Genomic DNA, 27,980 nt, shown 5'->3' with positions numbered 1-27,980 from the left:
ACAATTGTATATGCACTAAAAAGAATCACAACTCCACAATTAGGAAGGCAAGATCAGAAGCAAGCTCAAATGGCATAGGAAGAATAAGTAGTGTGGTTATTCCTCAAGTATATTAGATTGCTTTGTGAAATTATTCAGCTAGGCTGCTAAGGAGCCTTCTGAAAACACGAGAAACAGATTATGAATCATCCTGTTAAATCATGAATATATTTTGGCAACTTGTCACTGCACCAGCAATGCTATTATTGCTATAGTAGTTTTTAAAGGAATACATGATATCATGGAGTGCCCCGTAACTTGCAATGCAAGTGATACCTGCCAATTTGAATGTGTTCCGTTCTCACAGTGAAGGGCATCTTGCTGCTGGGTCTTCCACATGCATCATTTGGATGCTTCTATTCTAGTCTTTGGCAGTCCGAAATCAGATCTTTCTTCTACATCATTAAAAGCTCAAGGTAAAAAGTATGCATATGTGGAGAAAATAAGCAGTAAGAATCAATAATGTGTTTCACTATTGTTGTCTAAATTCTTTGGTTGCTTGTGAAATGCCTAAGTTACATTTAAATAAAATAGCAATAAGCAGTCATGCTCACGTACTACTCCTCACGAGGTAGCAAGAATATGTCCAAGCAATACGGGGATTTACTGTTTGCAAATTTACCATTATCAAGAAATAATTAACTCAGTCAAAGGTGCTTTTTTGGAATTAAAATTTAAGGCTGAAGATGTGATTACCACAAGGATGACCTCGGCAGAGAATGAAATTCTTCGTACTCAAGATCAGACACCTCTCTGCTGCCGCCTCCGCTGGGTGCAACCACTTTGCTTTCAGCATTTGTGGTGCCTTTGCTAACATGTTCTTTGACTGTATCAGTAGCATGGTCTTCTCCTGCCTCAGAGCTGTTTGACACACAATATTTATGGAGCCATCTATCTGTTTCCCAAAGGACATGCATGATGCTTTCTTTAGCAGTGTAACCATGACTCTCGTGAGGCAAAATCACCAGCCGACAAAGAGCACCATGACCCTTTAGAGCGTTGAAAAACCTGTCTGACTGCATAGCAGGACAAAGGGTAAGCAGCACGCAATTGGCTAAAGAAAGACTCAGGGTTCTTCCAAAATATAAAAATACAGCAATGGCCAATTAATTATGACAGCTTATGAGAATAGCTCAGGCAGGAATTCCTCTCTTACCTGCATGGTTAATGTTCCTGGATTATTGTCCTCTTCCCCGTGAATAAGCAAGATGGGCTTCTTAATTTTATTAGCCGACATAAAAGGACTCATCTCTACATAAGTATTAGTGGCCTCCCAAAGAGTTCTGTCTTCATTCTACAGAAAGAAGTGGAGAAAGCCGTAAGACCCTCATTCTAAAATACACTCACAAGGTAACATTCAGTTCAAGAATAGGGTGTGAAAGCAGATTATAAAGAACTGTAGGAGAAAAGAAAATACAATTATGGGAACTGGAAGAGAAAAAAAAAAGTCATTATAGTCAATACCTGAAAACCAAAGGGAGTAAGTGTTCTGTTGTAAGCACCAGAACGAGCAATTCCACAACAAAAAAGATGAGGTGCGTGTGCCAGCAGGTTAGCAGTCATGAACGCACCATAGGAATGTCCACCAACAGCTATTTTCTTCGGATCAGCCACCTAGATGTGACAAGTGACAACCCAAAATATCACGAGTCATCATATTTCTGACTAAAAACTTCATATTCTCCATACAGTAAAAATAAAGCTTACCCCACGCTGGATAACTTCCTCCACAGCAGCCTCTGCACTTGCAACTAATTGTTCTACATACCTGGAACATAGATATTTGGTTTTATATCAGATAAACACTAAAGCAGTTATGAGAAATGATTACTTCACAGCAAAATTTGAACACGCTGAAGAACAAAAGAAGCCAAAGCCTCACAAGTCCAAAAATTTTAATCACCGATTTGAAGAGAAAATGAGAATAAAAATCATGGTGCTCGAGAACAATTATTTAGTGATAAGTATATGGTAAAGATCCCACAGCTATAACAATATCATTATCAAGTTACCTATCATTTGCCTCTTCATCACCCTCGCCAATAATAGGAATGGTAGGCCCAGATAGAATTGCAAACCTGCAGTATTCAAAGAACAGTCCAGCTTATTTATCACAAAATATATATTGAGTGAGGGACACACAAACCAAGTAAAATAATGTTAAATCAGAAATAGACAAACAACACCCATAATTGGCAAAGACAATTAATACCTTCTAGCCAGCCAAAGAAGGGCTGATGTGGAGCCTATTCCAGCAAATTCATTTGGAGAACCACGAACTTGTCCAGCAGCATCTTTGCTCTTAAATTCTCCTGGGTAAGACCAAACCAGGCATGGCAAAGGGCCATCTGTTGATGGATTGTAACCTGGTGGTAGGTATAATGTAGCAGTAAGTTGAACCCCGTCTTTTCTTTCATATCTGATCATCTCTTTCTGCAATGATGCAAGCTGAGGGTATGGATGAGGGAAATTTGTAACCTGAACTATGTTTTTATCTGGCCAGTTAACAAAGTAGTATTGGGTGTTTTCAGTTTTTGACTCTTTAGAAGTCAGTATCTTCAGTTTATCTAAATACAAATCCCCTTCTTCTTGATCAGACATTAGAGCAACAACAGTCTCATAATACTTCTCCTTATCGCTCTCCCAGATTCGTTCCATTTTTTTACCTGTATTTCTGTAACATTTCGGTTCAAACCATTATATCATAAATGAGAATCTGTGAGAACTGAGAACATATGGGAAGTAAAACAAGAAATTTAAGACACTTACATGTCAAACAGATCAAGGAATGGAATGTTTCCTTCTGGTGTAGCACCATTTCCATTCAGTATAATATATCTTCCTTCATCACTTTCCTTCTTTATCCTGGCAATAATGTATGTCCCAGCTTGAGTTCTCCGCATCATAGGAGAACCGGGATCAGAGTACACATCTTCTGAAGATCTATCAAATAGGATGCGCGGAGCTACATCTTCAGATCCAGGAGAGACTACCCATGTTCTTATTTTCCGTGTTTTGTACCAAGATTCATATACCAAAGCCAGTGAATCATCACACCAAGAAACCCCTCTGTAGATATGGAAAGCAGAAACATAGTCCCAGACATTTTAGAAGATAAGCACAATGTAATTGTGTCCAGACTATGTAAGTGGCATGCAAACCAAACCAAATGTTGGTCATGATGATCGAGATATAGCAAGTACAGCATTAGGATAGACTACATGAAAATGCACAAGACTTGGCATTTGAATCAGTTTCAACAGTCAGAAGCATATTTGCAATACTAAGAAGCAACGACTGATTTTGAAAAGGATCCAATAATGTCCATATATGTCATCGTGATTACACTGACATGTAGATAAATATAAAGAGAAGAAACCAATGCAAATCAATAAATTGTATCCATACCCATAGCGGAAATCAAGCTTGTGTAATATTGTTGGGTGTTCACCTTCTAGTGGTTCAGCAGGCTGTGTATAAATTATATCACGAGGAGAAATTTCCACCTTTGCATCACCTCCATCTTGAGTTTCTACCCTAGAAACCTCAAATGAATCAATTTAAACAGATACAGAAATAAAAAACAAATCCACATACAACAAATGGGACTATAAAACTAACAATGTAAATGAAGGGAAAAGCATTCAGAATTTTATATTGAATAAAAGAAGTCCTAAGTTTGATTGTGAATGAAGGATGAAACATCTGATTAAGAGAAGTGCATGTGATGAGAACACTGGAAGTCAGTTGAAGAAAACAACCATATGTAATCCAACATTGACCTACAACACAAGTTCTTCAGTAAAAGAAAATAACATAGAGCTATATTTGAAATACCTGAACATAATATTCCATGAGCACACATCCTCAAATATATATGATGCAAAATCAACATCAATGTTATTTTAGCAGGGGAGTGTAAATGTACTTTAATCTCTCTGAGTGTGTATAAAATATCCATGATATGTCATAATTAAACTGTCAATCAATAACAATAAATAAATCCATACTTGTATATAATTCATGCATCCAGTTTGTTCTCATGCCCTTCAAGTAGATAATACATGTATAGGCATGCTCAGCTATATACCAGAAAGATTGCTCTTGCCTCTTATAAAGTGCATGCTTAGTACTATTTGCATGTCAGTGAACTTCAACATTGAAGACACTCTTGGGAAGTTTAAGTTTTTAAGCACTTCAAAATTTGCAGAGAAAATAATGAAAACAAACACAACTGCATATTTAAAATGTCTAAATTATGATAAATAAATAAATGCCTTATAAGTTTAGTTAAATTATAGTAATTTGTATAGTCCCCAATGCACATGCCCCAGCAGAAAATATAAATTTAAAATTAATCTCAGTACCAGTAAAGAGTAGACGGCTTATCAGCTCTCCAATTAATGGAACGCATCCCTTTTCGCACACTATTGAATGCAATTGGAATGTCCTCAGCAAGGGGCAAGTCACAGAGCTCCCTGATTAATTTTCCATCAGCACTCCATAACTCTACCTTCTTTGGAAATCTTCCACAAGGTACAATGAAGGAGTATGGCCTGTGAAGTGAATTAATCAAAATGTACTTGTGATCTGGGGAAGGATCCATGGAGGTATATACAGCTGGTGGGCCAATTTCTTTTGTAGTACCATCCAAAGAAGCCAAAACAAGCTGTGAGGTGGCATAGTAGTCAAACAAATCTTCATCGTACTCATCCTTCAGCAAATCCTGGAATGTTCTTACTTGAATAATGCTTCTCTCCTCGTTGGATTGAATTTTTGGGCAACTTGGAACCAAAGGTTTCTTTGGAGGAGCTCCACGGGATGATGGAATGGTGCAAACTAACAATGAAGAATTATTTACCCAAACATAATTGTCAAAAACTGCATTCAAATGTACATTAGGTGACTGAAACAACTTTCTAGCTATCCCTGTTTTCACATCTGCAATCCATACTGTGAGTTTACTGCTATCATTGTCCTCCTCATTCACACGAATGCTAAAGGACAAATGACAACCATCAGGAGACCAAGAAACAAAATTTATTTTAGCACCAACAGGGAAACCGGACACCTCAGTCTCTGACCCTAATGTACCGTCAGGAAGAATTTGATGGATCCCTATACCAGTGTAGAATGACATGCGACTCCTAGTATTGCACTTTCCATCAATACGTATACCAGCCAACTTTTCCTCCGGCCTTGCTATTTCTGCCAGTGGAGGTAAAGCTCTTCGCTTGAGAAAAATAATTCTGTCCCTAAGTGGTGAAAATGACAACGCAGGTACAGGTGGAGCATCAACAATATCACTGATCACAGATGGAGGAACGCGATACCTTACTCCTACAGTTGACTCATCTAGCATTGGTCAATCAAAATAAAGGTCAGCAACTAGAAACAGTAAAGCAATCTAAACAATAATATAGATGTGAATATGCATTTTACAACTATATCCATATTCTAGTTCAATCAGAAGCCCAAAATACTATGTGAGGCTCGAATACATAAGCACCAAGGATTATATGACCGAAAATGAAATGAATCTCTTCGCTTCATATGCCAAACTAATCAGTAGCTAAAACTTTAACATTTACATTGTTCATGTAAAACTCTATAGTATCAGTGAAAAAGGTGACAAATCATCGAATTAAATACAATATTTCACTAGCTGCAAAAGATTTGCAAAATAAGTTCACTAATACAGTTATTAGTGTCTTAATAATCGGTTATTCAATTAAGTCGGCAGTGATTATACTTTCGTATTTTCATAGTATCAGAAAGATAGTTTGAGTGAACTAGTACAAAAACCATGGAGCTGAAATTTTACTCTATGCAATCGATCGATCGCGTGAATATGCGACCAAACACGACGATTCCGGAATTGAAACGCTGTGTGATGAAAAAAAAAACAGCACATAGTTTTGCTGGATAACCGTAAAAAGAGTAGTGAAGAAATGCGTGTTGAGCTAACCATCGTAGTCAACGGAAGCAGCGGCGTTGGGAGAGGAAGAAATGGAGGCAGCGGCGGCGTCTTCAGTGGGCGCAGCAGCGAGAGGTGCTAAATTGCGCAACCGCGAGGAAGCCATGGAAGCGAAGTTCACAGAGGTTCGGTGACGGAGCGTGAGGCGCAACGGAGGAGCGAGAGGAAGAAGAGAGGGATTAGAAGGGAGCGAAAGGGGGACAAGAGTGAAGCGATGATACAGTTTGTGAAGTCGCATCATCTGATAAAATTAAGAATTCGATTCCTGCGTTATATTTTTTCTATCTCCGTCTCGGTATATCCGCTGCTACTGTTGCTAGGTACTAGTAAGTAAGCTGCCATTTCCATTGCCAATACCAATATGTACCAAAAAATTTGCTAATAAATCATCAAAATTTTAGATTTAGTTTGTTATTTTTGTTCGTATCATCAATTTTGTGGATAATTGACTTTTATTAATAACTTGATTGGTGATTTATAGTAGACTTTTTTTCCTAATCATGTTTTCCATTTACACATAAGAAATCTAAATCATTTCTATTAAAAAAATTAGGTTTCATCATTAATCAATAAATGGATTTTTAATTCTTAAATTTACATTTTAATTTTCAGAAGGTTTCTGTTGTTAAAGTTTTTTAATTAATGGAGTTTAAAAATTTAATAATCAAAACCTTTTGAGAATTTAAATGTAAATTTTATTTAATAAAAATTTTAAAAACTAAAAATTTCACTTATTAATATAAGAAATAGAAGAGATAAATTTGAAAATTATATAAACAACTAATTAAAAAAATTATAAATGAATGAAAATTTCTCCTCTATTTTTGTAGTAATGTGTCTCATTTGCAGCCCAGTCGTTTACATGAATGCTATATACTAAACTCAAATTTGAGTAATATCTAATTTTATTTGGTATATTTTGCCCAGACAGCTCAATAAAAAAAAAAAGGAACAATAGACAAATAATAATCAATTTTATAGTGTAACCTATTATTGATTAAGCCACTTGGGACGAAGGAAAAAACGAAAATATTTATTGAAAATGTATAAAACTGGATTGTATAATTTTTTTTTTGTGTTATCCTGTAATTTTCGCAATAAATAATTCTCCTTTTAAATCAACTATAAGTTAATGATTTACACTACATGTTATTGGATCATATTTTATACTTTCAACTTAATTAATAAAAGATTTGAAAAAAAAAACTGAAAGGGATTATGAGTGTAAATCGTAATTTTTATATAATTTAAACTATTTAAAAATAGATTTAAAATTATATAAAATACTGAAAAATTAGTTATATCAGTATAACGAGCTCGAGAAAAAATAATTTATATTTTTTTGGCAGGCTAGACCTATCAAATTTATTTACTGCAGCTGCATTATTTTTTCGGTGAATTCGACTAGCATTTCAAATGATTTTAAGAGCCTTTATATATATATATATATATATAATTGTGGTATTCGATCAATCAGAATTTTTAATGATATAAATAAATCTTGTGATATTTAATTAAGTTTTTTAAAAAATATAAAAAATGGGTTATATTCAATTAAGATTTTTTATCTTTAAAAAAATATTTTGGTATTCAAAAATATATAAATTTTGATTGATTATTTTTTAAGATAGAATTCATATGACTTTTTAGCATAAAACATTTCTCAAATAATTTCATCTAAATCCTTGAAATTTTGCTAAACTCTTTTTTTTATATTGATTATTAGACTTTTTTTTTTCTCATCATACATACATTTTTTCTCTTCAATATCCATCACAAAAATGGTATATACTCAATTGAGAGAGATACCAAATATAACAGTCAAAAAATAACATTCTTCCAATTGTGTGTCTCGTATATATTTTTTTTATTCTTTTAGAACAAAAAAAATGTCAAATATATTTTTCTTCCTTGCACTTTTATGATTATTTTTTAAATTAAATTAATATTTGTCTTGTGACAGTGTTAAACATGTTTTTGTTATATGGATTATTTTCATCACTTGTTCAACATAATATTTTTGTTTCTGTCACCCTTAATTTTGTCTTTCCCTATAACCTAGTAATTTTTCTATCCCATCACTCCTTTATAGTATAAGTTTATTATTACACCTCATTTAAATATGTCATTAGATTTATCATGAAATAATTATAACAATTGAAAAAACAAATTCAAAAAATTAATGTATAATTTTAAATTTATTGTTCAAATTCAAAAGCAAAAATGATAAGATGTTATTGTAAGAAAGGTTAATATAGGAAGACCAAAAGTTATAAACAATTTACCTATTAAAAGTTTAAAAAAATTATATTGGTTTTACTTTTTTTTTATCCAAATCTCATTATTTCTTTTTTTTTACTATCTTTATAATTTTGAATCTGTTTTTAAAAATTCATAGAGTTCTTTTCAATCTTATAAATTTATAAAGTTGTTTCAGTTTATTTAAATTGGTATGATATAAATTCATTAAAATTTAAATTATCATAAAGTCTTGGAAAAAATCAAACAAGTCATAATATTCTTATCCAATCTTTAAAATTTAAAAAATTGTTTATCCTAAAATAATCTTTTAAAATCTTAATCCAAAATACCTCCTTATTTAACCTGTTTCTCATTCAAAATAATAATTTATAATATTAATTATTTATAAAAATAAAATATATCAATGATTATTTATTGTTAGCAATTAAGTAATAAAATAATAAAGCGCTAATGTATTATGATGTTATATATATATATATATATATATATATATATATATAATAAAGTTATAATTGAGATTCTACAGTAAATAATTTATTTTCTACATTGTTATCAACAATGAATATTTGATGAAAAAATTGATTGGTACAATATTTGTTGCTTATATTGATGATAAACAAAAAAGAAAGAAAAAAATACATCATTCCCCGATTAAATTATGGGTCGAGTTATGTTTTCAAGTTCCACAAATTTTGTCAAAGCTAGTTTTTTATTTCTTAAATTTAAAACTGATTTTTTTTTCTTCATTTTTGTTCATTGGGTTAATGGCTTTAGATTAAGGTAATGTTTGGTTCAAACGGTTGAAAGAACAATGAAAGTAAAATGTGCTGAATTGGGATGAAAGTAGATGGATTGGATATTTGTTACATAAGAAATGCAGAGACAAGATTTGAAGAAGAAAAAAAATGTTTCATCTCAAATTGTGAAAAAAAAAAAGTGGAAGTGAGTAGTTTAAGACAACACATTACATTGTTTGCTCTGTTGTCAAAATTATCCCTCTCACTCAAGTGGCCTTGTGGCCCCTCATTGTATCAGGTGAGACTTCTTATTTTTTCCAATCTTTACACATGATAATCAATTATGCATATATCATAATCAATTAGCTGATCAAAGAAAGGGCAATAGGTTGCAACTCTAAAAAAATAATCAATTATGTGTAAGGTATAGTCTATTATGTGTCAAGAACTTTGGATTTTTTTTTGTCTCACCTAATCAGGAAAACGTGCTTTTTTTATAGGTGATAAAATGGACATTTGCTTCAATTTTTTTCTCTCTTTCCTTTTATTATTTTCATATTACTTTAATTTAAAACTTTCATATCATTTAAACTCTCTTTCATCTCAATCAAGTAATTTAACTTAACACTCTAACTTTACTCTCTTTCATTCCTTTTCACCCCTCATACTTTCATCTCTCTATCAAACACACTATATCTGCTTATGTGTAGCTAATAAATTATTACTTCATTATTTTAAAAAATGTTAAAAATTATTAAAAAGATTCATTTACCGAATGAATTTTTTAATTATAAATTATCTAAAATATTTTGTTAAATATAACTTTAATTAAATATGATGTCATTGTAAACTTTTTAATATTTATCCATTTCCTAACAATAAAATAAATATATAGAATTTAATAATCGTGCATTGTAAGTATTATAACCTATATATATATATATATATATATATAATATTTATTAGTATTATTAATGTAAGTTTTATATTTGGTATTTCTCACAACATAATATTATCACTTCACTTGTCAAAGGGAGTATAACTTATTTAAAAGAATAAAGTACATGAGATATTATAAATTTATTAATTTATTGATATTGTTTTCAATTTTAAAAAAAAATTACTTATCGAAGTAAAAGAGGTCCAAAATAAGCTTGACTCCTCCAACAACACACGAACAATTTTTCTGTCTTTTTTTATATTAATATTATTGATTATTGAAAAGATAATTTGGGGCAAGAATATATCTTATATTGTGGATTCTACGTGGTAGACAACAATTGGTTGCAAGGCGATAAGAAATATGTGTACAGAAATCCATCCCAGGCACAGCTATAATCTTCCCGGTTCCAATCCAATCTACTCCTTAGACCTCATCATCATAAACCCCCTCCAGAGAACAAGAATCAAAGAATGGCAACTATGACTGGTGTGAGCCTTTCAAGCCCCAGGGTTTTCTTCAACGCATCAGCCTCACCGCAAAACACGTACGCCGTAAAGTTCGCAGTTCCACTCAGCCAAGGGATGCGACTTGGTAGTGTCAGGTTGGGTCGGGTGATGAGGATCCGACCCGTTCGCGCAGCTCCAGAGCGCATTTCGGAGAAGGTGGAGGAGAGCATAAAGAACGCGCAGGAGGCGTGCGCCGGCGACCCGACGAGCGGCGAGTGCGTGGCGGCGTGGGACGAGGTGGAGGAGCTGAGCGCGGCGGCGAGCCACGCCAAATACAAGCAAAAGGAAAAGGACTCCGACCCGCTCGAGACCTACTGCAAGGACAATCCGGAGACCATTGAGTGCAAAACTTTCGAAGACTGAGAAAGCGCTTCTTACGTGCATGATGATCTCCACATGTCTGTCTGTCAACTAAAACACTATTGCGTTTCATGATATATCAAATTGTGAACATGCTATGTGTTAATGTTTCTTTAAAGCATAATCCATAGCCCCTTATGTTTAATCAAACCAAAATTATGCCCTAGTTTTTTTTTTTTTGTGAATGCTAAATCAAATTAAGGAAACAAATATCGATTGCTTGAAAGTGTAGATCTTTACAGGTGCACCGTGCACCGCGATTACTGCACTTTTGCGGCATCTGTTCTTTATTATTCAATTGTTTTGTAATGAAAAACTAGTAGTATTTGCTAATATGTTGGTTTCTTTGTTGCGTAAACATCGCAGCTGTTACTTGCAAGTTGCAAGTAATAATTATTGGATCTTCATGGTAAGAATTTTAATCGAGAAATAAATCATAACTTTGGACTTCATGGCAACAGTTTTAATTGAGAACGGATCTTCTTTTTATTTTCAATTTTTAATTAGGAAAATTATTCAACCCTATTCATGTAGTTTTCTTATTTTTATTTAATATTTAATTGTTCGATTTAAATTTAAATCTAATATGTGACTAATTCGTAATAATTGTTTTTTTCCCGGCATGTTAATGGACATTTGATTCTTGCTAGCATGCATGGTATAATTTGTTCACAAGAATGCATACACCTTCAATGTTAAAAACTCTGTAAATATCCTCAAGAATTAAAACAGAAGTTAAAATTAAAAGTTTTATTGTTTGTTCACTAAATCTGTGTTTAATTGTTGCAACCGCTTATGCTTATTCATGGTAATTAATAATATGTTGATTTCGAAGTGATGTTATATTGTGATATGATCTTTTGCATGTCAAGACAGGTAATATTAAAATCAATTAAAATCATCAAGAATATCAATTTCATGTTTATCATAAAACAATATCACATTTTTAAGTAAATTGTGTCAATCATCATCCGTAGAATTTTGAATCAAAATTTTAGTAAATGGGACTAACAAACCAAAATCCAAACTTTAGAGTTGAGTCTGTTAGGAGACATGCAAATGCTGATGTTCATTCTTTAGCTAGGGGCAACAGGTTATGCAAGCTCAATTTTTTTTAACAAATACCAACTTGTATTTACCACTTGATCATCAATGAAATAACTTAATTTTGCTTTTGTCAATAAAAATAAAAATAAAACTTGGCCGAGATAGTTGATAATTCTCGTAATATCTTTCATCTATGTGAAATAAATATGAAGTCAAATAAAAAAAATAATGTTTGAAATTAATAAAAATATTTTCATGCATCTATACTGGAGAAGCTTATGATGTTTTTCGAGCAACTTATTTTCTCCTAAAAGGGTTATTCCAATTAACTCCTAATTATTCCTTCAGCCTTTTTTCCGCCCTTTTAGCTCCATACATATATTTTTTCGTAATTTACTATGTAAAAACAAAATTTTGTTGTTGTATACAAATAAAATTAATTACATTATAAATATTTTTAACAAATTTACTCAAACAAAAATTGATTCTAATTATAATTATTTTTAACAATAATTTTTTGATATAAAATTATAGCAATAAAAATCAAACTCAAGTACTTTTGTATTTACCTCACTTTCCACTACTAGGCCTACTTTATTGATTTATAACTTATAACAAATTAACAATAATTAATTATACATCGAATATTGAAATAATTTAATTTTTCATATGTCTCTAACAAAATAGAGGGGGAGAAATGAGAATGAGGACCAAGGTCCAAGAGTAGAGTTTTTTTGCTTTTTTTTTTCATCTAACTTTTTTTAAAGATTATGTTTTCCTTTTACAAAGACCAAACCATTTTGTTATATTACATTCTATATTTGATTTTGATTTTTATTATATTGATCTTATCCTGATCCTGATTATCAGACAAACATTTTAAAGTTATACAATAAGCCTGCTATATATATAATTGGTTTATTATCTCTTAATTTCCAGCAAAAAAAAACAATTGGCTCGTGATATGCATTGCCGCTGATGCTTATCTATACCCGCCAACCAACCTGGAAATAATTTTGAAAATGATTGCCATTGACACTATAATATTTTACGAAGAAATTAAGCTTGGTCGTGTAACTCATCATCAAGGAATTCGAAGGTATAAGCAACACTTCGTACAAGTAACACCTTCCCTCCACGGCATCTTCGAACTAGTCCCTTAATGATTATGCTGGAACCTTGGAAGGAATTACTAAAATTGTTAAATTATAAGGTTACTTCTTATAATGTATTTATATATATATATATATGTCATGGTGATAACAATAAGAACCACAATATTAATAAGAGACGATTTATGAAACAAACAAATATCGATAGATTTACAATATTATATGCATTATGCTTAACTAATTAAACTAGACTATCTTCACAACAAATATGAATAATTAATATGATACGTTATTAGAATTTAATTTAAATATGCTTCAATTCTATTGTTTAACCATGAATTATGACGTCCGATAAAATTATTAAGTTTTACAACAATTATTTATAAATCATATTTATATGATAACTTCTAATTAAATAATAAAAGAATTTTTTATACCAATAATACATGAAAAATAAACTTTATATCATTTTGAAGAAGTGAGAAGAAAATATAAATCATTAAATGTAATAACTAGTGTAAATATTGGAAATGCTCTTGTATTTAAGTTAGTAAAAAAATATAATAACAACTAAAAGATGATAAAATAAAGCATTTGTATTTTCTGACGGTCTTCCTCTAAAATATAACGCAATTAACATATTCAAATTCTAATTCGAGATCATTAATTAAATTAAGATAACTCCATATAAACATATATACTGTTATTGAATATAGACATAAAATTCCAGTAAAAAAAAAGAATATAAACATTAAATATTTAATTAAAGGTACAACATTGTAAATATTAAACAATTACAAACATGAAAAGTTTATTTGTACTGATTAAAGAGGCAAGGCTATACTATATTAATGAAATATTTACCATAATAAAAATATAAAAAATATCTAATACTTATTTTTCAGTTGTTAAAACCATTTAATAGAATATATTAAATACTCTTCGCATATTTTTTTTACAATACTTATAAATGAAGCTATTGTTATTATTGTTCAAAAAGATAAATATTGATAAAAAAAATTATTTGCATAAAAATTATAATTCCTTTGTTGGGGAACAAGGAGTTATAAATTTCAAAATTAAAAAAAATATCGAAAATCTTTTTTAGTTGTTTTCCCCTCAACTTCATAAAAGAAATAATGGGTACATAAAAATCCAAAGCCCATAAGTTTAGTAAGTACACTAATTATAAGATTAACCCCAAGTCAAATATGATCCATCGTAATCGTAATCCCATCGAGTTTTGGATAAGTTGATTAATAATTCATAATGTAGGAAGTTGCGATGACATAAAATTGTGGCGTACATTTATCCAAATGAGCAGCATTAATTAACCTTCACTAAATTGTAAGTAGCTTATTTTTTAGTTAAAAAGGAAAAAATATAATTAAAAGAAAATTATTTATGATTGAAAAACAGGTATACATATGTCTTTAATAATTTGTAGTGAGTAATTTAACAATAGCTATTTAGTAACATGGATAAATTTTCCCTAAATTTAGTAACATGGAGTGTTATGCTATAAGCTTCGTCATATAATAAATGCTCTTATGTAATTGTTTGTAATAAAAATACACACAAATTGTATAAAAATAAGTAAGCAGCTCAATCTAATACGAATTCCTTAACACAAATTATCATGAATTTGAAAATTACTGATTAAAACCATCTTTCAATCCAGATTCATTTGGATGTGCAGAAAATGAACTAATTCATCCGCTGTTATCATTGATATATCAATTCATAACGAATTTTTATACCACTTGTCATTTCCATAAGTAGAATGATGTTAAACTTTATAAAATTTATTTATAATTTTATATTCATTTCACACTTAACATATTTTAAATAAAAATATTGCTTATTTTAATTAATTTTTTAAAAATATTTTTTTTACAACATAAACAAAACAACTATTTTTTATTTTTAAAACTTAAAATATAAATATTTCTCCATAGGGATATCAGATATGCAACAGGGAAGGGTAGGAAATACTTAAACGGTTATGAGTTACATCTAAGCCATATGATAATTATAGCTGGGTTTTAAGGATTTATTATATTCCAAGTAAAACAGTGTTATAAACATAATCAATGGATGCTTAAATGGAAGGAGGATTTGGGAGCAGGGTAACATCCCCTAACACATCTTAATTTCTTAAAATTCATTTACGAGCATTAAATTTCATGCATTAAAAATTCAAGAAGTATTTATTACTTTCTTTAACTATCTACAAACATTTACTAATACTACTTGTTATAAAAATATATAAGGTTGGTCTACAAGTGGAAGAAGAAGGGATAAGGAGAGATGGCGTGATAAAAAAAACTAATATTAATTAAAAGAAAAAATAGATAAACTATTTATCATATAAAAATATAAAAGAATCTAATGAATGTTTTCCAATAGCTAAAACTACTTCATAGCCAAATGTTCAATTTCTCTATTTTTCCTGATAATGTCAAATTATCCTAATTCAATGAGTTAAAATGTCTCATACTCTCATTGCTAAAATTTTAATCGTCCCCTAAAAGATGTATCCAAAAGATATATTTTATGGTGATATATTTAAAATTTCACTTTATATGAAATAATTATCATATCCAAACACACGTTAGAGTTCAAGTTAGCATTTGTCAAAAAAATTAATATCCCATATTAAAAAGTTATTGTTTTGTGTATTGGTATTGAAAAAGACAAAATTAGAAAACCCACACACAAGAAAAAAAAAATATAAATACTTTAAGTCTTTTTTACAATTGCTTGCCTTGCCTTCAACTTCTTCCACAAAATAATTGCAAATCTAATAATAAAAAGAACAAGTTGACATGGGGGTAATTAAAGAACTAAGTTATCAAGTTGCGCATAAATTGATTTGTTCATATAATCTCAAAGTATATCGTCCTAAATACTAGTTAGATCAAAAAGGTCAAATTGGACCCTCTACCCCTCCCAACAAATTTATAACTAGTTGTATACCCTACCTAGATCTATCGTTAGTCATAACTAACAATATCACGAAACTGAGCCACACGTTTATTCAAAATGGCTGCATTAATCTCCACAAAAATGTGGGAACAAATCAATTAATTCATCAATAAGTTCATTGGATAATGTTTATTCTCGTAAAATTTAACGATAAAAAAATTTAAAGCCTATAAATTAGTATAGAAAATTGTACTCTCTTCTATATATGAATAATATGTTGCCCAATTCATTTATATTAAAATATATAATGTGGAACAATAATTTTGAAATGTTTATTATGTTTATATTTATGTTTGTTTTCATTTTGATGATATTTAGCACAACAAAATTATAATAACATTTTCCAGATTGACAATTTTCTTTTATATTTATTTTTTAAAAAATTTATTTATATTATATAATTCATATATAATTATAAATTCATATAAACTATTATAATAATTTATCTCATGGTCATCAAACTAATAGATGAAAATACATCACACTTTGTGAATATAAAATTATCTTACAATTTTCAAAATAATTATTACAAAAGTTAAATATTTTTTTTAAGAGAACAATCTTATCGCAGATAATTTTTTTTGTATCGAAAAATAATATTTTTATTAGATGATAATACAAGATAAATACAGTCAACCTATTTAAATTAAGTTCTTATATTTATCTCCCTCGTAATTTCATTTTGCAAAAAATCAATATTTATTTTAATTTCAATAAACATTATTATCTTTTTTTTACTACTATTATTTTTTCAAAAAAAATAATAACTTCAAAAAATTAGTAACAAAAACATGCAACAGTAATGCTTAGGATAACGATGATTAGATTTAATTATAAAAATAAAACAACAAACATAGAAGATGAGATTACTTTTAATTAAAATAAAACAGCCACCATAAAAAATGATTACAAGTCGCGCAAAGGGACACACACTGCCACTACCAGCCATCAACACTCTGTACCTCACATTCATCTCTCTCAGGAACCCAATGCATTGATGACCACACGATACTTTTGATGCAGACAGATAACAGTAATAGTAATATAATACACATAACAGAGAAAGTTACTACCGCACTGAATAACCCTAATTAAACTAAAATCCTCAAGAATGATCAACGCAGAAACATGTTTGCGGTGGCCATAATCGGTTGTATCGGATGAGGAATCTGCCAGGGCTTGAGGAGAGGATCTGGAATCTCGGGAATCTCAACGGATAACCCTTCGACCTCTTCAGCGATCTCAAGGATGGAGTTCAAGAAGCGCAATCGATCGGCCAGTTCCATTGTCTGTGCTCTCAGAATGCTGTTCGCCGCTTCGGTCTCGACGCACGCTTCTTCCTTGGCCTCTATGTTCTCCGCAAGCTTCTTGTTCGCGCTTTGCAATCTGCTAACTTCATCGGTCAGATCCTCCAGCTGTTTCTGCTTCCTCATCCGCGATCGCCGCGCCGACTCGCGGTTCGACAGCATCCTCTTCCGCTTCCTCTCATCGATGATTTGCGGATCTCCTCCTTCAGATCCAGAACTTGTAGTAGTCGAGCGTTGTTGTTGTTGGATCGGTGATGCCATTTCCGAGAAGGAGATTTTTTATTTGATTTGATAACAGAACCAAAAAAGAAACTAATCCAAAAAGGAGACGCAGATCTAATTAATTATTGGAAAAGACAAGGATTAACTAAGGAGATAGATCTAATTAATCACGGATTTAAGAGGGAGTTCATGAGAAAACGTAGAACCAGTAGAGGAACACGACGGAGAAGGAGTGCAGCATACGAATTCGACGCATGGTCATATAATTTCAAGAAACATTGGAGAGTTTTGCAAAAGCCCTATCTATGCTTTTCATCCACAAAATCAAACTCAATGGACTCGTGATTTGGGACAGGGAAACACTAGATCTGAAGCAGATCCTAATTTTCTGGAGCTAGCTAGGCGAGGAAGAAAGAGGAAAAAATGGGGGAAGAGAAGAAAGGGCTCTATGGTAAAGAAGAAGAAGGAGATAACTGAGGCTAAGGTTAGCTTATATAGAAAAAGAATGAAGAAGGGTTGGCAGGGAATTGATTATTTATTTATTAGTATTAATTATTAAAAGGGAAAATTTCAATCAAAGCCAATTTGGAAGGACTGAAACGACCGCGTCACTGCTGGCTGGCGTATGCAATGACGACAGCTTTGTTCCACCACAACATGTGCACTTTTTACTTCTTTGTTAGTAAAAGATTCAAAGCAAGTACTATGATTTACATACGGAATGATGAAAAATAGAAAAAAGACTCTATTTAATAAAAATAACTGAAAAATTAATTAAAATTTTAAAAGTTGATTTGCAGTTGTAAACTATTTTATTGAATTATAAATGTTTGATTATTTGTTAAAATAGTTGAAAAATATAAATTTATATAAAAAATTAAAAATGATTAAATTTTATCTTAAATAAAAAAATGGTAAATTTTTTTAATAAATATTCAAAGATAATTAGAGAGTAAATATAAAAATATAAAAATTAATATTTTAAAAATTTGTAACGTGTCAGGATAAAAACTATTATAAAAAAATCGTTTAGCAAATATTTAATATTTAACAATTTTTTCAGATAGAAAAAAAATTAAAAATTAACTAGAATATTTTTTCAAATACACTTATAAAAGATAAAAATAATAAAATTTCATCTTATATAGAATTTTTTTTTAAATCTAATAAATATAAAAATTAGAAATTAATGTTCTAAAAAAAACATTACTTTATAAAAAAACTAATGTTTTTGTTAAAAACAAAATAAAAAATAAAATTAAACTTTTCTAAAAAATATAAAGAAATTTTTTTTTTTAAGATTTATGTATTAAAGTAAAAATTTTGAAAAAAGATTAAAATAATTTTTTTAAAACTTAAGGTATCCAAATTAAAAAAATACTAAAATATAATAATCAAAACTTACATTTATTCTACATTTTATTAGTCATCTATCATATTTTTTTGAATTTTATCACTACATTTATTTTGTATATTTTATCATCATATTTTTAATATTTAGTTTTTTTACTTATTTTATCATCTCGGATTTATTTGTGTCCTATTATGTTAATAAGTCCGAGAAACCCTTAAAGTTCTTAAAAAATGCAAAGATGGGGAGAAAAAGAGATAAAATAAAGGATCCAACTAAAAAATTAAATTAGTAATTCTATATATATAATTTTTTAACAAATGCAATTTCAATTAATTTTATTATTTTCGTAGCTATTTTATAGGCAATTAAATTAAGTAAATTTGTCTTTTGATTTTCTTAATTTAGATAATAGTGCATGTATCTGATGACATTCAAAATCTGAAATAAAGCAACCAACACTCATTATTATTGATATTAATGTACTATTTAAAATTAATAGTATATAATAGTCAATTGCACTTCTTTTTTTTTTTTTTTTTTTTGCTTGAGTAATCTACAATCCCAATTCCTAAGTTATATAGATAACATTACATAATAACTATTGGAGGGGCTAAGGCTGTGTCCTAACTGACCTTACAGTATACACAGTCCTAAATATGTATAATAAAAACTTATCACTAAAAAACCACTGTCTTAATGTTATACCATTTACTTAAATTATTATTATTCAGCAAGGGCAAGAGAGGAGAAGGATCAGTGCATTAATATTAACTTGTTTGTGAAGGCTATTTACTTATAAGAAAAAACCTTGGGCGTCTTCTTCACTAACATCGTTGTTGATATAGTTCAAAAAACACCACAACACAATCGATCAGCCAATTCCTCAGCTCGAGCTCTCAAGATATTGTTTTCAAATTCGGTTACGGCGCATGCTTCTTAATTAGCCTTGATTCCCTCTTCCAACTTCTTCTTTGCTCTTTGCAACATCTTGCCTTCACTGGTCGAAGCCTCCTGGTGCTTCCGCTTCCTAGTATCTTTTTTAATAAATTTAATATTTAAAATTAGTGTTTTAGCTTTAGTATTTTACAAAAAATCTGTTTAATTATTTTATATAATTCAAATTCGTAGATAAATATATATGAATGTATAAATTATATTTTGAATTTATGGATAACTTAAATGGCCATATTAGATTATTAGAAAAAATGTGTTTTAATTTAGTCTTTATATATTTGGTCAAATGTAATTAAAGTCCCTATGCTTTTATATTGATGAATTTGGTAAACATTGAACATTTTTTTTAAAAAAAAATAAAGGATCAAATTAAATATTTTAAAAATAAAGAGACTAAATTGAATTATGTAAATAAATAGATGGACAAAAAATGTAATTAAACCAATGCATCTTTAAAGGATAGAAGAGAGAAAATAGTGAGAATGTTTAATTGAGAAAATGGAGTGTGAGTTGAGTATTCTACTTCGTAATATAGCAGTAAAATATAAGAAAAGGATTATGAAAAAGAATGTGTTTGGATGCATTTGCTTGTAGCATCTTTTTAACAATTGATGACTCTAGTAGCTTTCACAAACAAATCTCTTGTTACATATCCCTATATGGGTTATGGATATTCCATTTAACTGCTATGTACCTACAAGTAAGTTTGAAATTACAAGAAATTTTGTTATGACGTAAAAAAATAGAGAAAGAGGAAATACATAATTTACCTGATTTGATCGATATGACCTACAACATGTGTTTGAGAGATTTTTCTATTTTTCACAAAGAAAAGATATAGGATCTTATGTTTTATACAGTAAACTAATCCCTATACATTCTCTTAATATGTAACCCTGTAGTTGGCCCTAAATATAAGGCAACATCACTATTATAGACAATAAATTAAATTAAATTCATTCAACAAATATGTACACATTTAATTTTATGAGAAAACAATGTATATGTTGATTGTGTAAAAAAAAATTAAATTATCATTTCAGCATAATATAATAAGTTTGTGAACATTTATAATAGTCATGTTAAAAAGAATGTCAACTATTATTTTCAATTGATCAATAATGTAAAATGTTTTTATATTTTCAATTGATCAATAATGTAAAATGTTTTTATACTTAAAATGCCTATAAATTAAACTCAAATTTTAACACATTCATAATTATATATTTAAAACATCAATGATATTAATAATCTATAAAAAATGAATATAAAAATATATTTACACATAAAACAAATTAGATATTGAAAAAACATGATTACAAATATGTCAATCATCCATTCACAGATAAAAAAATGAATTAAAATAAAATTTGGTTTCTACATCAACCATAATCTTTTAGGAAAAAGTCCCATTAATTATGTTCTTAAATCTAATAAATAAAAAATATTATGCTACTCACTTGATTTTCTTTTACAACAACACATTATTTGTATTAATTATGTTTCTCCAAAGTTTATAAAACAATGTATTTAAATATACAATTAATAAATGTGATATATATATATATATATAATATTATATATTAATTTAAAACAATAGTACTAAAAATAAGGCTTAAATATAATTTTGACCTCTCTATTTTCTAAAATTTATAATTTTAATCTCTCTATTTTAAAATATAGATATTTAGTCCTCATATTTTTTAAAATATATAATTTTAATCCTTATATTTCAAAATAAAAATTTTTAGTGCTTCATTTTTATAAAATTTATAATTTTGGTTTTTTCAAAACATTGATCGATAAAAAATTAACTTAATGTAATTCGTATTTAGTGTCTGACACGAGATCATTTATGTAATCTTAGTCAAAGTCAACATTAATTAATAATCTCTTAATAACTAGTATTCAAAGTTCATAGAGGAATTAAAATTATAAAATTTTCAAAATTAAAAGATTTAATATTTTTATTTTAAAATACAAAATTAAAATTGGAGACCTTAAAAAGTGTGAAGATTAATGCCTCTGTTTTAAAATAGAGGAATGTTGGAAAATTCATTTAAGTCTTAAAAAAAATTAGCATTCTATTGAGAATTTCGAGGTTTGAAATTCATGTTATGTTTTTGAGTCCGGATTCGAGTCTCGCCAGCCACGAATACTTTATCTAGTTGAACATTATTACACTTATACTCCACCACCAGATAGACGGTTCTAGTGTTCTTACCGTGTACCCGATCGCAGCGTATCGTAGACCTAGAAACTGTTCTTTTTTCCCGCCAAGTTGCCTACTTGTTTATATAGTTTCGCGCCCATTTCTTTCAGTCATACCTTAGCACGTTTTCCCGCTTCTCTTTCTCTCTGTCTCTCTCTCGTTCTGTAGCCGTTTTCGTCACCATGAGCGCCAAGAACCTCAATTTCGACGCAGACACAGGTAAACAACGGTTTTTCCCCGATCTATTTTCTTCTTCTTCCGATTAGGGTTATTACGGTAAACTTTACCTTTCTTCTTCCTTCTCCTCGGTCAAATTTCTTCACAATTAGGGTTTTGATTTTGTTAAATTAAGCCTAATGCTCTTTCTTCAGCTCTGGCGAAGGATTTCCTTTCCAACTTTGCAGATGCCAATGGCGAAGCCAAATACATGAACATCCTGGTGAGTTTTTTCTTCTTTTTTTCTCATGCTTCTCTTGTTGACCTTTAACCTGATTCCTTTAATCTCTCAAATGTTTCCAGCAAGATGTTGCAAACCACAAAACTCGAGCAGTCCAGATCGACCTTGAGGATTTATTTAATGTAAGATTTGCTACTTCTGTGTTACACGATTCTAATCAAAATCGTGGACTCTGTTAAATTTTTTTCTTTGGAGATTTCAGTACAAAGATCTGGACGAGGAATTTCTGAGCCGTGTTACTGATAACACTCGGAGGTATATTGGGATTTTTTCCAATGCAATTGATGAACTCATGCCGGAGCCCACGGAGGACTTCACAGATGATGATCATGACATATTGATGACTCAGAGATCTGATGAAGGAGTAGAAGGCACCGACGGTTCCGATCCACGTCAGAAGATGCCTCCTGAAATCAAGCGTTACTAGTGAGATTCGCCCACCTCCTTCCTTTTCATTCAATTTTTAGGGATTGTGTAACTGTAATTGCAGAAAGTTGTTTCATTCAGTATGTTTTGATTGGAAATCCAATAGTAAAAAATATCTGACACGGTATGGTGTTTATGCCTTAGCTTTTATGTGGCAGTCCTAATCTGACCTCGTGAGTCTATTGCAGTGAACTTTATATTAAAGCATCTTCAAAAGGACGACCCTCTACAATTAGGGAGGTTAAAGCTTCGAACATTGGTCAGCTTGTAAGAATTTCTGGTATTGTGATACGTTGTTCAGATGTTAAACCATTGATGAAAGTGGCTGTATACACATGCGAGGATTGTGGATTTGAAATTTACCAGGTGATTGATGAAATGACTGCGTGAACTGCACAATTTTGACACTGGATTTTATGCCAATAAAAGAACTACTGCATGATATTTGCTTGGTGTGATTTAAAAAAAAGGTCCATTACAGTTTTTGAATTTTCTCTCTGCCAACATGATTTGATTGCCAGGATGTTAAACTACAATATTTAAAGGATTATGACTATCTATCAAACCTTGTTAGTTCTTGTTGTGGATTAATTTATTTTTGCTGGGATATGGCTAGACCATTGTGGAATTTGCATGCCAGTAGGTCCTTGACATTGTTATTTTCTCCCTTTCCTGAACAGGAAGTAACTGCTCGGGTCTTCATGCCCTTGTTTGAATGCCCATCAAAGCGCTGTGATACAAACAGAAGAAAGGGGAATGTTATCCTTCAACTAAGAGCATCAAAATTTTTGAGATTTCAAGAGGTTTGCTCTCCGGTTCAGTCATCAAAATATATTTATTCACTTTTTCATGTTGTTCTATATAGTCTATACAACTGCTTATTTACTTTAGCGTAAGATGGTAAGATATTTGTGATATGGTTAAAATGCAGGCCAAAATTCAAGAATTAGCTGAACATGTCCCCAAAGGCCATATTCCAAGAACAATGACTGTGCATCTAAGAGGAGAACTCACAAGAAAGGTTGGTTATCTCCTGCCAATTGGCATCAAACTACTAGTTGCTGCATATGTTATCAAGTAGCTGAAATTTAATGGCTAATTAACTTCAGTTTATAAACTCATGCTTGTTGTAAATTGTCAGGTGGCTCCCGGGGATGTGGTTGAATTTTCTGGGATTTTTCTTCCTATACCTTACACTGGTTTTCGAGCAATGCGTGCGGGCTTAGTTGCTGACACTTACTTAGAGGCCATGTCTGTAATGCATTTCAAGAAAAAATATGAAGAGTAAGTTAGTTTTCAGACCTTGATTGATAATAATTAGCACCATTTTCTTTACCCACACTAAGTACTGATTATTTTTGCTTGCTTGAACATAATACATATCTACTAGTTAAACTAATTAAAGTAGTTTGGGGGAAACAACAACCGCTTAACTGATTTATTCTGTCATAGATATGAGTTTAGAGGAGATGAGGAAGAGCAGATTGCACGATTAGCAGAGGATGGTGACATCTACAATAAATTGGCACGATCACTTGCTCCTGAAATATTTGGACATGACGACATTAAAAAAGCACTGCTTCTTCTCCTTGTTGGTGCTCCCCATCGTACGTTGAAAGATGGAATGAAGGTAATGAACTATGTATATAAATAAAGCCACATGAGCTTACTGCAACTTATTGAATTAGTATGGATTAAGGCATGGTGTCATTTGCAAAATTACAATGACATTAGTGATTAAAATTCAAGTATGGAATTAGTAATTTTCCTCTCCCTCACTCAAATGCTATTAGCCATACTTTCTGTGGTTAAGCCCTTTTTGCATTTTGTTTTATTTATTGTGTGTATGATATACATGTGCACGATTAAACTACTAAATATAAACTTTATTTAATTGTAGATTAGAGGAGATTTACATATATGTTTGATGGGTGATCCTGGTGTTGCCAAGAGTCAGCTCCTTAAACACATAATCAATGTAGCACCCAGAGGGGTGTACACTACTGGCAGAGGAAGTAGTGGAGTTGGTCTAACTGCTGCTGTTCAGAAAGATCCAGTGACAAATGAGATGGTTCTTGAAGGTGGAGCATTGGTAATGGAATCCTCCTTTCTTAAGTACAACAACAACAATTCCTTCCATCCTTATTGTGCTTATATATGTTAGGTTGAGAAAACTAGAAAAATCTGGTAAAATACACATGAAATGTTGACAATACTTGCAAAAGTAAGATGGGAAATAAGTCATGCATCACATTACTTCTTTAGCCCCTATATTAATACAGTTTGTGTTCTTTTAACTAGTTGTTTCCGGTTATAGGTGGATATTATAAAAGAACATTCTAAATTTCAGGTGTTAGCAGATATGGGCATATGTGCCATTGATGAATTTGACAAGATGGACGAATCCGATCGTACGGCTATACATGAAGTTATGGAACAACAGACTGTTAGCATTGCCAAGGCTGGGATCACTACATCGCTGAATGCAAGGACTGCCGTCCTTGCTGCTGCTAATCCAGCATGGTATTATTTCTTTTCACCTTATCAGTTGCAGACATGATCTAAGAGATATGCAAACCCATGCTTTCAAAATCTAATTTACCCATATTTTATTGTGAAAGGGGAAGATATGATCTAAGAAGAACTCCAGCTGAAAATATTAATCTTCCTCATGCCCTGCTATCAAGATTTGATCTTCTGTGGTTAATCCTTGATCGAGCTGATATGGATAATGATCTTGAAATGGCTAGGCATGTCCTATATGTTCACCAAAATAAGGAGTCTCCTGCTCTTGGATTCACTCCTCTTGAACCATCTGTTCTACGGTAAGTATGGTTTAATCTTTTTAATAAGATTATACACTGGAGTATATGGTGCATATATGTTGCCCATTTGATTGTATATTTATTCTGATTTCTGAGTGCTCATATAGTTACACATGGGAGATTGTGCCAATGCCCTGTTTGCTAGTAAAAGAAAACTAATACAAATTGAAATGTTTTGCTTTAATCTAGTGCATACATATCAGCTGCAAGAAGATTGTCTCCTAGTGTCCCCAGGGAACTGGAAGAGTATATTGCTACTGCATACTCCAGCATTCGTCAAGAAGAAGCAAGGTCCAATGCTCCGCATTCCTACACTACTGTAAGGACATTGCTCAGTATTCTCCGCATATCAGCTGTAAGTCTTCATCTTTTCCCCACAAAAGAGAGCAGTGAAATTAGACATTTAGGTTATATTTACTTTTCTTTTTGGGTTAATGATTTATGTACATACGTCATTGCAGGTTCAGTTTTTAAAATTAAAACTGATTTAGGTGTTGGTTAATTTTTGGCTTTAAATATCTGTTATTACTTAGGTTGGCTATGCCTTTTAAGTCCATGATGTGAAGTAATAATAAGCATCTGATTATTCTTAATTGTATATTGTCTAAGCAAATACTATTCCATTTTTAATTTCTAAACAGGCACTAGCAAGACTCCGTTTTTCTGAGACTGTTGCTCAGAGTGACGTGGACGAGGCACTGAGGTTAATGCAGATGTCAAAATTCTCTTTGTATTCTGAAGATCGTCAAAAATCTGGTCTGGATGCCATATCTGATATCTATTCCATACTGCGGGATGAAGCAGCTAGAGGTAACCGAATGGACGTCAGCTATGCCCATGCACTGAACTGGATATCTAGGAAGGTAAGTACATATACTGCCCAAAGTTGAATACGATCCATTGTGCAGTATTGTGAACAGTTTAGATTCAAGTTTGACTGTTGAACACGAGGAACTCAACAATCAAAAGATCATGGAACATTTAAAGGATTACTTTATTTCATTGAATAAAGAGCCATAAACTGAATATATTATCAAATGAACTAAGAGATGGTAAGGCAAGTTTGAGTAAACACTATTCCTTGTTTTTACAAAATTGCACTTATTATTTTTTGATCCTCTCTGTAATTAATTTACTGACGTACTTGGCTGTTAACTAAATGTGCTAGCACTTAGTATTTTGCTTTTGTTGTGTGAAAGACAGAGCATGGCCCTGACTGTCAAATAAGTTAGCTGTTTTGTTTCCCCCTAGACAATAATATTCTGACCTTGGGACTTTTGGCTTTCAAACAGGGGTACAGCGAAGCCCAGTTGAAAGAGTGCTTGGAGGAGTATGCAGCACTTAATGTATGGCAGATACATCCTCACACCTTTGACATTAGATTTATAGACGCTTGATGCCCTTCTTTTCCCCCATTAACATTGTTTCAAGGGGCGAGGACAAGAGTGCTTGGTGGACTTAGGGAGGGAATCATATTTTGCACTTTGGTTTTTATTAGTTTTGATTTAGGTTGTTTGTATTGTTACAGTTAGATTTGCATTTTTTATTGAGTACAATAATTGCTAATTTAAATTTGTATACTTAAAGTTAGTACTACATGAAGCACGCATTAGGTTCAAGCTTCGCATACATCGTGTTTAGTCAAATGCATCTGTAGTTAGAAATGTCATTGACTCGCCTAAAATGAGTTTTCATCATAAGACGGCAGAGGCGCAGAGGATTAGTATAAAAGCAAAACGAAAACATAATATTGCAGTTGTATAAATATTAATTACAGTTGGATAAAATAAAGCTCGAGTATTATCAAGGGTGGAATCCACTTTATAAATAAAAGTGGATAGTCGAGGAAATCAATAAAATTTACAGTAACATGGTATTTTTTAATGCACGATAAAAATTGTCTTCAACTCTACAAATAAGTTTTAAGAACTTCTAATCTGCTTTAAGCTTTTCTTGGCGTAGACGGGAAAATACGGTTCCTAAAGCAATTCTCTCATCAGAGAAAAAATCCGTTAGTGTTTATATGAAAGAATTGTTTTAGGAACTGTATTTTTCCGTCGTAGAAGAGTTGAAAGGTTCATCTTCAATTATAGGATCATGTATAAACTTACAGGGCATTCCTAAATTTCAGAGATAAGTTTCAATTTCTTCAAAATACGCTGTTAACACATGTACAACAATAAAATTAGCAATTTGAGTTATTTCCATTATATATTTGCAATTCTCTTGAATCCTACTTAAAGGCACATAGT

At 30.9% G+C, this 27,980-nt stretch overlaps 4 protein-coding genes across 4 annotated transcripts; 2 read left to right on the top strand and 2 right to left on the bottom strand.

Moving 5' to 3' along the window:
- Positions 1 to 96: 96 nt before the first annotated feature.
- On the bottom strand, positions 97 to 6,340 carry LOC114407424 (probable glutamyl endopeptidase, chloroplastic). Its single transcript, XM_028370506.1, has 11 exons — positions 6,008 to 6,340; positions 4,407 to 5,394; positions 3,448 to 3,576; positions 2,809 to 3,108; positions 2,252 to 2,713; positions 2,052 to 2,117; positions 1,747 to 1,807; positions 1,504 to 1,653; positions 1,196 to 1,333; positions 736 to 1,055; positions 97 to 434 (listed from the first exon to the last, which is right to left on the bottom strand). Coding segments are annotated over exons 1-11 (2,865 nt in total). The 5' UTR covers positions 6,258 to 6,340; the 3' UTR covers positions 97 to 433.
- Positions 6,341 to 10,299: 3,959 nt separating this feature from the next.
- On the top strand, positions 10,300 to 11,246 carry LOC114407423 (calvin cycle protein CP12-2, chloroplastic-like). The gene has a single exon (XM_028370505.1). The coding sequence runs from the start codon at positions 10,429 to 10,431 to the stop codon at positions 10,825 to 10,827; it is 399 nt and encodes a 132-aa protein (XP_028226306.1). The 5' UTR covers positions 10,300 to 10,428; the 3' UTR covers positions 10,828 to 11,246.
- A 5,577-nt stretch (positions 11,247 to 16,823) lies between these two features.
- LOC114407422 (bZIP transcription factor 53-like) lies at positions 16,824 to 17,975 on the bottom strand. Its single transcript, XM_028370504.1, has one exon. The coding sequence runs from the start codon at positions 17,537 to 17,539 to the stop codon at positions 17,087 to 17,089; it is 453 nt and encodes a 150-aa protein (XP_028226305.1). The 5' UTR covers positions 17,540 to 17,975; the 3' UTR covers positions 16,824 to 17,086.
- A 4,124-nt stretch (positions 17,976 to 22,099) lies between these two features.
- Positions 22,100 to 27,357, top strand: LOC114407419 (DNA replication licensing factor MCM7). Its single transcript, XM_028370502.1, has 15 exons — positions 22,100 to 22,239; positions 22,392 to 22,459; positions 22,540 to 22,599; positions 22,680 to 22,903; positions 23,092 to 23,269; positions 23,584 to 23,706; positions 23,835 to 23,924; positions 24,045 to 24,187; positions 24,356 to 24,533; positions 24,804 to 24,995; positions 25,254 to 25,426; positions 25,525 to 25,728; positions 25,918 to 26,083; positions 26,370 to 26,591; positions 27,021 to 27,357. The coding sequence occupies exons 1-15, from the start codon at positions 22,203 to 22,205 to the stop codon at positions 27,123 to 27,125; spliced, it is 2,163 nt and encodes a 720-aa protein (XP_028226303.1). The 5' UTR covers positions 22,100 to 22,202; the 3' UTR covers positions 27,126 to 27,357.
- Positions 27,358 to 27,980: the final 623 nt, after the last annotated feature.

Source organism: Glycine soja, chromosome 3 (assembly GCF_004193775.1).
Source record: "Glycine soja cultivar W05 chromosome 3, ASM419377v2, whole genome shotgun sequence".
Lineage (NCBI taxonomy): Eukaryota > Viridiplantae > Streptophyta > Magnoliopsida > Fabales > Fabaceae > Glycine > Glycine soja.
The sequence above is the reverse complement of the archived record's forward strand: the minus strand, read 5'-3'. Positions and strand labels throughout refer to the sequence as shown.